Here is a 12,609-nt window from a genome sequence, read left to right as displayed (position 1 = left end):
CTTTCCCTAATCTCTCCCCTCCTCCTCCTCTCACTCTCTGTTCCCTCTTCCTCCTCACCTTCCCAGGAGCACAGGGTACCCAAGCTGTCCCCTGAGGGCTGACCACAGGAGGCCTCTGGCTCCTGGGACAGACATGCTCAGGGTGGGAAGGACCTCCCAGATCCCATCCACTCCTCTGGTTTCACAGGCTGAGTGAGGGGTGGGCCTTGTCCAGGGTCCCCAACATGTGGAGCCATCAGAACGTTGGGGGTCCCCAGGCTCTGCTAGTTCACCCCCATGGGATGGGCACCCAAATTAACCAAGGTTGGTGTCAGAACGGAGGGGAGGTTAGGTGTGGGGGGGGTGGTCCTGGAAGCAGGTGGTACTTTGCCTTCAGCCTGCTGCCAGGCCTCACTGGATGCATCCCCAGCCTCCACTCCTGGGGGATTCTGGCCGGCCTCCTGGAGTTCGGGTGGCCCCCCAGGTCTGGGGCCGGGGCTGGTATGTTCCCTTGTGGTGGGTCCCGGAGCCTCAGGGCACATCAGTGTCCTCTGGATGGATGTGCTCTCCTGGTCCACTTGCCCCAGGGCACCTGGGGGTGCGATGGCAGCATCTGTAGGAGAGGCAGGTCCACGCATAGGAGTGAGGGTTGGCCTGAGCCCGGGGAGTGGGATACTGCCCAGATGAGCCAACCCCAGGCCACCCTTCCCACCTTCCTGCTCCAGCCACACATTGGGTGCAGGAAGGGCCGAAGGTGGAGGCCCCTGAGAGAAGAAGGGATCCAGAGACTGTGCCAGGGGAGATGGCACTATAGGCAGCAAGCTCAGGACTGGTCCACCCGCAGGGTGTTACATACATGCCCTCACAAGAATGTCAGTTCCTATAGGGGCAGCTGGGCCTGGACTCCCACCCATCACTCTGGGTGGCCCCTCAGTCTCAGCTAGTCTCATCCCTTCATCCTGGGGCTGGCCTTGCTCTGTAGCCCACTCTGGATCATAGGGTACTGGGTCACCCAGGCTTAAGTGGACCCAGCCCCACAGTCTAGGGAAGCTAGGGACAGCCAGATGCCAAATTAGGAGCCATGAACTCCACAGAGGGTAGGCTCCATTCCTGCCCTCCCAGGGCAGCCCCTGTCCTCCACCCAGCAGCGTTCTCCCTTCCACCTGCAGCCTGGCCTGACCCAGACCATTACACTCTCACCTGGTGCCAGCCCCGGGAACCTTCAGACCCTCCTGTGTCTCAGCTTCCTGCCCTCAGCCTTCAGTGCAGCTCCCTCCTCCACCTGGCTGCCAGCCCCTGTGTGGCCATTCAGAGATGCCCACCACTCCATTTCTAGAAGGTCCCCCTTTATGGAGCTCTCCCCTGCCCCAGAGCCTCTCTCCTGTTGATCTTCTGTATCCTAGGGCCCACCAGGCTGAAGAGGCAACTGGGTAGGCTGTCATCTGTTTGCCCTCTATGGCGTTGGGGCAACCATCCTGTCCTTCCCCACTCCAAGGAGGTCATCAGGACCCCTGACACATCACACCCCCATGTCTGTCCTGACAAAGGACCCAGCTGCACAGGAGGCCCCCAGCAGGAGCAACCACTATGCGCTGCCCCAGCCACACTGTGTGCACCTGTCACCAGCCCCTTAGCCCACATGTGAGCAAGCTGGCCAGGCGAAATATCTCGTCTCCACCCAGGATCCCCAGGACTAGCCAGGACCCACAGGTCGATGCTGAGGGCCCACCCAGGGCTGTCAATGGAAAGGGCCTGGGCTGTCCACTGGTTGGTCTCCAGGGCCAGGCCAGGAGGGCCCCTCCCTCCCGAGTCATCGGAGTCACCAGGTGGAGAAGCAAAAAAGAGCAGAGCAAAGATAGTGCAAGGAACCAGTTTATTAGCATCATCAGGGCCGACTGACGGGGGCTGCTTCCCACACAGAGACCCTGGTCCACCCTGTAGAAAAGGCCTAGGAGGGTCTGTAGAGCTGGGCCCCACACAGGCCTCCTGGAGGCCAAGAAAAAACGTTCACGGGTAAGATGTGGCTTGGGGGAAGCCCCCTATCGAGAGGGAGGCTGGAACCCCCAGCCTGGGTGAGAGGCAGGGCTGTGCCAGGCCTGGCCACTGGGACGGGGGCCTAAGCTGGGGCAGACAAGGCCCATGTGGCAGCCACTGCCTCATGAACGGAGCAGGAAAGATGCCCAAGTGCCTGCCCTGTGTCTGGAGCCCCCGAACCCAGAGCTGCAGTCTGCGAGTCACTCCGGCCAGTGCTCTCAGAGCAGCTTCGGTACACTCTGAGATCACAGATGTGTGCAATGTCCTCAGCTGAAGACCGAGTCCTGTGAGGTAGGAAGCACCCAGGGAGGAAGGGGAGGGAGGTGTCCTGAGTTGTTGGAGAGCCAGGGCAGGGTCAGAGCACACGTGTCCGAGGGGTGCCAGCTCTGGGACTCTCTCCTGAGTTGAAAACCCAGGGCAGCTGTGAGGTGAGTTGATGCTGGTGCCAGGCAGGGTCCTCGGCCCCAAAGCCATTTGCCTCTTTCTGCTGCCCCATGCAACCATGGCAGCTTAGTCAGGGGTGTCCCAGCCCCAAGAGTCTCTCATCTCAATCCTAGCCACCCAGCTCCTGATGGTCCTGGTCTCAGCCCTGGGAGGGGCTAGGGTCCACGTCCCCATCCGGGCAAATGTGCAGGGTGACAGTCTCCCCCACTGTCCCAAAGCTGACCGTCTGAGTGGAAACCTCCGTTTTGAAGCTGCTCTGGCCACTGTCCACAGAGCGCTGAACCTGAGTGCAGAAGGACGGCTTCCGGGACTTGGTACCTCCAGCCCGGGCCTCCTGAAAGCAGAAGGAGATGCCCCTGGGGCCAAGGTCCTGCGACCCTGATGGAGACGCCTCCCGGGAGCTGGGCATGCGTGTGAAGAAGCCAGGGGAGGTTCGGGAACCTGGCGGGAGCCCCACGTTGAGCAGGACGGGCTGCCCCACGGTGGGCTCGCTGATCTCTCTCTGAAGCACTGAGATTTCGCAGGGCGGGTCATCGGAAGCACTGGGCATGGGGCCGCTGCAGCCAAAGGTCTCCCCTTCCTGGGGCACGTAATCCTCCAGGTCAGCCAGTGTGAGTGCACGGCCGTTGTGTGTGAGGATCTTGGGGTCCCGGCCCTGAAGACCATCGGCACTCAGGGGCTCTTCTATCTGGTAGGTACCTCTTTCCTCTGTCTCCTCCAGGGGTGCCTCCTCGTCAGCAGCCCAGGGAAGGGAAAGCTCAGGGGTCTCTGGCCCCCTTTCCACGTGGGAGATTAGGGGCTCGCCAACACTGGCCATGGCTGGGGGCTCCTGGGTCAACAGCTTGTTGTTGGAGTTGTTTGTATTGGGGCCTCCTCCAGGCATCCTGCCAGGCAGTGTGGAGAGGAGCCCCTCCGAGCTGCCAGGCGTCTCTCTGGCCAGAGACGCGCCCGTCGAGCCAGTCTTCTTCAGCCGAACTTCAATGGTCTCCTCGACCTCCACCCATCTGGGCTGGGGCCCAGTGTCCCCAGGCAGGGCTGACATGTGGGCCTCGGGCTGCGTCACGTACAGAGTGGGCACAGTGGGCCTCCAGCCTGGCTCTGCCTCGGGCCTGTGGGATTGGCTGGCTCCTGGCGTGGGCAGCAGCTCAGGGGCCAACAGGCCTGGCTTGGGCAGGTTGGCAGGGTGATAGGAGTGGGAGGGAGACTTGCTGGGGGACTGGCGTCGGCCACGGGGGCTCTTCACCACAGTGGTAATCGTCTCCTCTCTGTGGGGAGAGGGCCGAGAGGAGATAGGCACAGAGACCCACAGCCTCACCCAGTGCTCTTGCCACCAGCACATTCAGGGGCCAGCGAGAGAGATCAGGTTAATGTACAAGCAAGCAAGCGGCGAAATTGCATAAACTAACTCCTACACGTGGGCTTAAGCTGGATCTCCAGATCCCCATCCAGAGAACCAAAGAAACAAAGCACAGAGTCTCATATGGCCAACCTCAGGCTCTAGTGTACACATCTCAAAATGAGGGTTGAGGCATCAGGGGAGGCCCATGCTACATCACACGGGTACCTCCAAACCCCAGACTGGTTTGTAACGTCATGTGTCAATCTCCCCTCCTAGTTTATGGCTGTCTCATTTTGGAGACACCAGCCCTCCTTACAGAGCTAATGAAGGGGTGCAAGCCACACAGCCCTCCTTGTTGATCCCATCAGTGCTTTGTGCTTTGTAACATGGCAGGAGGGTGGTGGGGGTTACAGGGGCTCTCAGACGGCAGGTGCCTCAGTGATCCTCGCTTAGGGACAGGCTGGGCAGCTGATGCCGCAGGCGCAGGAGGAATGTCAGTCTTGACCTGTGGCCTGTGCTCATGGCCTCCAGGTCTGGGGATGTGAGGCCCGGCAAGGACACCTGGCTCTAGGCATGGCTTGGCCAGTCATGGGCTGTGTGACCTCAGACAAGTCCGCCTCCCTTTTGGGCTCCATTTCCCAAAACAGGAGGGGGATGGAAGGGGAAAAGGAGATAGAACTCAAGTCCGTTTGCACGTGAGTGTGCATGGGGCGCTGGCCAGGGACCTTGCAGCAATTCTGGTGGATGGGTCTGACCCCCTTTTATAGGTGCAGACAAGGCTGAAAAGGGCTCGAAACTTGCCCAGAGCCAAGAGTCAGAAGCCCACCAGTCAGCCCAGGCCTTCCTATGCCAACCAGTACGCCTGACCTTGCCAGGCGCTGAGGGTGCAATGAGTCATAGGCAGGGAGCAGGAACACATTTAGTAACACACAGCTCTCCTGGGCCCCAGGACCTGCATTTCCTCTCAGGCTCAGGCAGAGGGACCTGGCATGCATATGGTGACAACTCAGTGCTGTCACCAGCTGCCTGCAATGACTAGGACTCTGTCTGTCTCTTGTTCAGCTTTGCTTTTGTCTAACTCACAGCTCCATACAGGAGAAGTTACTCCCAGGCATGGGCCCAGAGATGTGTGGCCACACCTTGGGGTACATAGCAAGTACAGATCCTGCCTCCTCCGACCCTCACCCGGTAAAGGGGAAATGCCATGCCCCCTTAACTCATGGGGAAGCTGAGGCGTGGAGACGTGGCCTACTCAGGGCCACAGGCCTGCCTTCCTGCTTCACTCAAGACTCAGTGGCACTAGGCTTGTCCCTGGGTCAGAGACTGCCCAAACCTGGGCAAGGCCCCATCTGCTGGCCTCACACTGCCTGATTTGCTGAGCCAAGACAGTGAGTCCAGTGGAACTGGACAGCTGGATCACTCCTCCTAAATGCACCCCCATGCTCGGCTCACTGCTGCCCCCACGAGGGCATGTAGGCACCCTGCTCTGAGGCCACTGGCACAGTACTTGAGGCTGCCAGGTGGCAGGGGGTCTCTCTCCCGTTTCCTTCTGGTACCCCTTGGCTCCCTAGAGCCCCTCACTGTGCCACAGGCACAATGTGTGGAGTGCCCTTGCTGGGATGCTGCGCCAGGCAGTTGCCTCTCTCCATTCCTCAAGATAAAGGGGTACACGCTTCCTTGCAGGGTGAGGGTTGCTACCTCCCTAAGCCTGGAATAGACTGGACTTCAGGATGCCTTGGGAGTTACCTAGTCCAGCCTCCCATAAGCACGAGGACACCCTAATGCCTCCTCAGTGGGGCTGCCTGGCCCCATCTCTGCTCGTTCATTTTGTCTTCCGTAAAATGTAAATAACAATGCTCCCCTCATAGATGAAATGTAGAGGTGATCTGTGTAAAGCTCTGGCATGGTTGCATACCTCCAGGGATGGGACTTACTTCTGCCCCAGGCACACCCATCTATTGTGAGGTGGCAATCTGCTTTGGGGGAGAAGGGAGAAAGTCACGGAGGGTTAACCCAGGAGCTTATCAAGACGGGATTCTCCAGCAATTTCACCACCTGCAGGCACCTATAGGAGGTCTTATGCCTATGGGGAATTAAGAGGTTCCCCATCCTGGAGCCTCCCAGTGCCCTGGCTTTAGGAAATCACAGTCTTTCTTCCTCCTGGATTTTACAAGCTCTTCCACCCATCTGCTTCACACATCTCCTACTGGAAGTCCTTCCAGATTATCCAGGTCAAAACCAGTCCCGCCTTCTGTGGGTTCACCTAGCTCTGGACCTCTTGTATTATTTAATTATCAACAACATGCGTGGCTTTTCCTCAGCCTTGAAGGCACTGAAGGGTGGAGAATGGGACAGTGGGTGTGGCACTGAGGAAATGAGTTCTCGGCTGGCTTCCAATTGTGAGCCACCCTCAGCAAGCCTCCTCTCTTCCCTGAACCTCAGTGTCCCCATCTTCCTAGTGTGAGGGCTGAGTTTGGAGACCTCTAAGGGCCCTAGAGCTGTGCTGTTCACTATGGTTATGCTATTTTAATTAACTTCAAATTGTTGAAAATCGAATAAATTTAAAAATCTAGTTCTTCAGTCACACTAGACAAATAGCCACATGCGGCTAGTAGCTGCTGTAGTGGGCTGTGTAAATATAGATTATTTCCATCATCACAGAAAGTTCCGTTGGACAATGCCCTAGGGTATCCTAGGGTAGCATTCTGCCTCTAGTACACTGGGGGAAGCAGCTTTCAGTCCCTGCTCCCCCCTAACTGGCATGATTCTGGGTCCAAGCCCTGGGTGAGCCACTGTGACGTACACAGAGTAAGTCTACCCTGCTGAGGCAACAGGGCCATGAAAAGGGTACTTAGACCCTGGAAGAGACAGCTTTGAAGTGTGAAGGTAGCCAAGGGCCCAGGGGGAGGTGAATGCCCTGGGAGTATCTGCAAGGTGCTGGCAGTCTGCATGGTGAACAAAGGCCATGTGGGCAAGCAGTCAGACAAGCAAGGGGCCAAGCTACACAGGCAAGGTCCAGGGAGGTTAGTGGGCATGCAGGGAGCACTGCAGTCAGAAGGAAGGTTAGGAACACGCCTGCACTTACATGATGACGGTTTTCTTGGGGACTTTAGTCTCCTGCTCAGTGACTACAAAGAAAACAGTCGGAATAGCGAGGGTTACAGATCAGCCGGTGTTCGGGGGCTGAGCTATCTGAGTGGCGTGGCAGTGTAGTAACCTGCTCAGCTTAGGGCACTGGATCCAAAACCTGCCTGACTGTGTGGCCCTGGTAGGAATGTCTCAGCTTAGAGTCCCAGGTCCCTCATCTTTGAAATGGAGGTGATAATGCCTGCCTTGAGTGGCTAGGGAATGAGGAGTTGTGATAACAGTGTGTCCCACGTGAGGGAAGAATCCCTCTTGAGGGGTTCTTGCAGGAGCTTCAAGGAGAATAAGGGCTCTGTCTAGGCTGCCCGCACAGAAATCCAAGCTCTTCCTTCAGCCTATGTGCCCAGGGAGCCCTGTGAATTTGTCAGGCCTGAAGTTCCACTTTTCATAGAAACCGAGGCCTAGATAGGGAAAAGGAATGGCCTGTGGCTGATAGCCAAACTGGGACCGGGGTGGCTGGTGCCTGTTTCACAAAAAAATCTAAAGACCAAAGGGCGTCTCTCCAGGGCAGAATGACTCCAGCGTCCTAGAGGTAGCACATCTGAGTCCTGTGGCATGAGACCACAGAATTCCCTCTGGGAATGACCTGAGGATGCCTGAGCAGGGTCCTGAGCTCTGAGTGAGCAGGGAAACCTAGGTCTTCCCATAGGAGCACCCCACAAATTCAACTGTCTCTTGACTTTCCTAGCTTTCCTCCTCGCTGGAGCCAGCAGGATACGGCCTGTGGTTCCCATTTTGCTGATAGGGGACCCACGTCCCAGGGACAGGGCGGGACCCATTGGAGACCTGGCAGCAACTACTCCCCACCATCTCAAGGCCTCTTCCTCTGTAGCTTTTGGACAGGGTGAGGCTTGGCACAGAGATGCCTCTCCCAGCCTTGCCCAGCTGGATAGCAGGCAGCCCACCAGCTACCAGCACCCATACATCTCAACAGTCCCTCTCGCCATCCTGTGGGGAAAATTGAGGGGGAGGCTAAGAAAAGTCAAGTGGCATGCCCTAGGGCACACAGCCTCCTAGTCCCTTGGTCGATGGGATTTTCTGCTCTGTTGCAGTGCCACATAGAAAAAGAACTTCCCTTAGATGAATGTGAGTATATTAACCTTGTCTCCAGTTAGAGGAACGTGAATTAAATGTACTAGCTGTGTCTGTATGGCACTTGGGAGCCACATTTACTGTGCGTGTTTGTGTGTGTGCATATGTGTGTCCATGCTAATGTGTGTGTCTGCATGCACACGTGTGTGTGCCTGTATGTGCTTGTGCAAGCTGCCTCCTGGAGAGAGGCGAGTCCACTGGAAGAGAGAATGGGATCCAGCCAAAATATCCTGTGTGTTTAGACTTAGTTGGGCCCAGAGAGCACCAACTTGTGGCCTGTAGGCCAAGCAGTGAGAGATCCAGGGCTCCTTGCCTCACCCTCCCTGACAGGGGCCTCACTCTGTTGCTTTTGGGGGTGGTGGCTAGGGCACCTGTGGGCTGCTACATTCCTGGCACCTTCATTCCTGACCTAACCTGCCACCAGGTGGGCTCTGGGCTCCAGTGAGTACTGGCTGTTGAAGGGGTGCAGCTGTGCAAAGCGCGGCTCCTGGCCCTGCGCAGTTTCACAAGCGAAAGGGCAGCACCCCACCCCACAGGGCCAGCCAGGGCCCATTCTGGCTGCAGAACCACCAGGTTAATGATGAAGCGGCAGGATAGGGTTAGGAAGCAGGAGGCAGCGGGCTCCAATTCCAGGGTTTGTGAAGACTGGCCTCTCCTCATGAGGCACGAAGGCCATTTCCGGCACAGGTGGGCCACCCGTCCTCCACACCCTGCGTTCACGGGACCTTGACAGAGACCCATCATGACAATGAAGTAAACAGCTCTGTAGGACGTGCTTGTCACCAGTCGAAAGGGTGTGCTGAGGTGCATGCTGAGCCCTGCTCTGTCCGACGTAAGATGCCACAGGGCAGGATAGAGGTGCCAGCAGATGCCATGGGGCCCTCCGATGGGAACCAGCTTGACCAGTGCCCTTTGGGGCTTGAGGAACAGGATCCCTGCCCACGAGGGAAGGAAGAGTCCCTAGAGGGCGTCAAAGGCCCCAAGGCTGAGCTCCTGGCGCCAGGTGGCCGACTCTGTGAGGGTCCAGACAGACAGCAGCCCCTGCACGTTGGGCCCTGGGAGGGATTGATCCGATGGCTCAAGGCATCAGAGAAGCCAACTTTCAGGACTTGGGAGGTACACATATCTCGCAGCCCATCCTACTGTGAGAGCTGCAGCTCCACCAGCTTTTTTGGTGCAGCTTCTGCTTGCGTGCCCCCGAGGATGGGAGGCTCAACATCTGTCCTGGCAGCCCCTTCCAGGTGAGGCAATTCAGACTGGGAGAAACTCCCCCTGGGGCTGCTGCCTGCCCTGGGCCATCCCCGGGCTGGGCCCAGCTGGGACCCTGGAGCCAAGCGTGAGTAGAGGAGTGAGGCATCTTGCCACCCTTCACCTCCTGCCCGGGAGCACACTGCTCCCTAATGAGGCCCATTCTACAGCCCAGACCCCTCGCAGCCTGGCCCAGGCCAGGCCAGGGAGGCCAAACCACGGCATTCTCTCTTTTCCTCAGCCAGCCCCACCCAGTGTGGAAGGATCAGGCCCCTGACACCTGTTCCCTCTCCCAGGAGCCAAGTTGGGATCCAGCAGCCTGCTTCTGTGGAGCCATCCCTCTTACCATCCCTGCCACCCATCCTATAATACCCCTCCGACCACTGCCTGGCAGGCTGCTCAGGACCCAGGTCTGGCCTTTATATGCACTTGTTATTCCCCCAGGGATGGTGAGCAGGGCTTAGGCCCCCACCCCCACCCCCTTGGACTGCCCCTCCAGCCTTCCCCAGGCTCTGGGCTCACAGCCCACCCTCCTCCGGCCCACATACATGCTGCTCCAGTCAGGAACTGGCAACCAGTGCTTGCCCCTCAACCTCTGAATCCCCTCCTCCATCCTTGCTTCCCCTCATCCAGGAAGTGTGCTCTGATTAGAGGCGCTGATGGTTTCACCCCACCTGGCGCTGCCCAGGCATATGGCAGGTCCAGCCCAGGCCGAGACTGGCAGAGGAAGCACTCACCTTCCACGGCAGCGAGCTGCTCCACGTGGTGCTGTTCTCGGGCCTGCAGCGCCGGGCTCTGCATGAACAGCTCCGCGCCGCCCCGTTTGGAGCCCAGCCGGTTTACCAACTGCAGGGCAGACAGCAGAGGCTCACTTAGAGCCCGTGGCTCCCCAGGGGGCCTGGGCAGTCTCTTGGAGGCCGTACAGGCCAGCTGTAGCATGGGGGGCCCACCACGGCTGTTCCTAGAGCTGCAGAGCCTGACCACAGGGAAAAGGGTAGCGGGCAAGCCACTGTGTCCCCAGCACTGACCAGGAGCTTCCTGTGATGGTGAGGACACTATCTGCTCTGTCCAGTGTAGTGGCCACATGGGCTCTGAGTACTTGAACTAGAAGTGAATCTTCACCTAGATTAACTTTAACTGATTTAAATTTAAATCACTGTGTGTGGACAACAGTGACCAAAATGGACAGCACAGGTCCAGAGCTGACATGGGTCCATTTTTTCCCTGAGAGTTGCCAGGGGGAGTGGGCCCCACACTTCCCCCATGAAGGCTGCCGGCAGCAGCAGTAGCTAGCAGCCAGGAAGAACCACAGCCAGCACACACCTTCCCCAGACCATTGCCAGTTCCCCCCGGGCCACGAGGACTGAGGGGGCTCCACCCAGGGCCCGCCTCCTCCGTCCCTGTCTTCTCAACATGGACAGTGGGTGACAGTGGCCTGCTGTCCCCTCATCATGGGCAGTGGGTGACAGTGGCCTGGTGTCCCCTCGTCATGGATGGTGGGTGACAGTGGTCTGCTGTCCCCTCTCTCATTGTGGTCAGAAATGGTGGTAACCAGGCAGGATCCCCAAGACAGGTCCCCTCAGCCCCCTCCCCCTGGGCCCACCCTCCTCACCTCACACTCATAGAGGCCCAGGTCCTCCTTGCCAGCTTCCCGGATCTCCAACACCAGCAGGCCGCTGCGGGGCTCACTCAGCGTCTGGTATTTGCCCCCAGGGGTCAGCAGGGCCCCATCCTTGTACCACCTAAAGCCAACCCCGGGGGTGGTCAGGTGGGGTCTCCCCAGGTCCCCCATGCTCAGGACCCTCCCCTCAACCACCCTGCAGATCCAGATGTCCTTACAGAGGACATCCCTTACATCCCTCTTGGATGCCACCCACCCAACATCCTCTGTCCTCCTTGCTGCAGCTAGAGCTGTGTTCAGAACGTGCTGCAGCCCCATCATGCCCACTTCTCATCGGAAAGGCTGAGGTTCTGTGTCCAGCCTACCCCAACCCAGCGAACAGGCTGCCCACCCTCATTTTTCAGGCAGGCAGGATGGCCCCAGGGCAGGCCCACCTGCCCACCTCCACCCTGGCCCCAAGCTGCCTGGCCCACCTGATCTGAGGGTGTGGGACACCTTTGATGGTGCAGGTGATCTGGGCATCTCCTCCTTCCACAAAGGGCACTGCCCGGACCTTGTTCACAAACCGAGGCGGGACTGCAGGGTCCAGGGAATGTGGGGAGATGGGAGAGAGACAAAGACTGAGAGATGGAGAAAGAGACAGAGACATAGAGAGAAAGAGATAGACAGAGAGAGACACAGAAACAGAGAGATGCGGACAGAGGAACAGAGATACAGGGAGACAAAAAGACAGAGAGAGACAGAGACAGATAGAAAGAGAGAGACACAGAAATGGATACAGAAATACAGAGAAAGAAACAAAAAAGAGATGGAGGCAGAGAGATGGACAGATAGAGACATAGAGAGACAGAGACAGAGAGAGACACCATGACGGCGCAGGACCCCACGCCCACCAGCGAGTCCCCTGACCTCAGTAAGATGCTCACACCCACCCCCTGCCAGCTCCATCCACAGGCCCGTGCCCCCCCATGAGGGCTGATACCCTTCCAATGCCCAGAGGGTGGGGCCTGGGCGCTCACACTCTGGCCTTCCCCCCAGGGCTTACCTTGCACCAAGACCTTGCCCAGGGTGCTGGCATAGCCAGCAGCACTGGCTGCAAAGCACATGTACTGGCCAGAGTCGACACCAGTCAGGTTGTCCAGGATGAGGGCACATGAGCCATCGGGGTCTTCAATGAGGATGTGATGAGGGTCCACCTCCACTGGCTTCCCATCTGGAAAGGAGAGGAGGCCGTCACAGAGGGAACCCCATCAGGGACAAGAGACTGGGCCTGCCTGGGGGTCACAGTCGCAGGGTTTGATGGAGGAGGCTGCCCCTGCAACACAAGAGCCAGTGTGGGTTCCCTGCCAGCGGTCTAGCCAGACAAGCTGACCTGGACCCCTGGATGGAGACGTGGAGCACTGCCCCCCATCTACTTCCCCAGACCTCACTGGGCACAGTGTAGCCTCTTAAAGGCAGGCTCTTAGCTGGAGGCAGGGGCCGGGCTGGGGGACCCAAACCCAAGGAGAGGACATCTCCTTCTGATAACCAGACCCTCAATCACCTCGCCAATGATTCTGCAACTATCCAGGGGCCTCCAAGGTACTGACCCCACCTAGTAGACATACTTGGACACCACCCATTTCTTTTTTTTTTTCTTTTTTTGGGGGGGCGGGTACGCGGGCCTCTCACTGTTGCGGCCTCTCCCGCTGCGGAGCACAGGCTCCGG

General features: G+C 58.3%; 1 protein-coding gene across 1 annotated transcript in view; it reads right to left on the bottom strand.

The window, feature by feature from the left end:
* The window catches only part of OBSCN (obscurin, cytoskeletal calmodulin and titin-interacting RhoGEF), a gene marked incomplete at its 5' end in the record, with an annotated part of 134,611 nt that overhangs the window by 13,087 nt on the left and 108,915 nt on the right, over window positions 1-12,609 (bottom strand). The window contains 10 exon segments of the mRNA XM_007456511.1: window positions 395-592; window positions 692-743; window positions 2,681-3,722; window positions 6,882-6,924; window positions 8,447-8,525; window positions 8,816-8,967; window positions 10,018-10,126; window positions 10,893-11,022; window positions 11,375-11,477; window positions 11,947-12,114. Of these exon segments, the coding sequence (XP_007456573.1) occupies window positions 395-592; window positions 692-743; window positions 2,681-3,722; window positions 6,882-6,924; window positions 8,447-8,525; window positions 8,816-8,967; window positions 10,018-10,126; window positions 10,893-11,022; window positions 11,375-11,477; window positions 11,947-12,114 (2,076 nt within the window).

Source organism: Lipotes vexillifer, unplaced genomic scaffold (genome assembly GCF_000442215.2).
Source record: "Lipotes vexillifer unplaced genomic scaffold, Lipotes_vexillifer_v1.1 scaffold814, whole genome shotgun sequence".
Lineage (NCBI taxonomy): Eukaryota > Metazoa > Chordata > Mammalia > Artiodactyla > Lipotidae > Lipotes > Lipotes vexillifer.
This window is presented reverse-complemented; position numbering and strand designations above follow the sequence as displayed.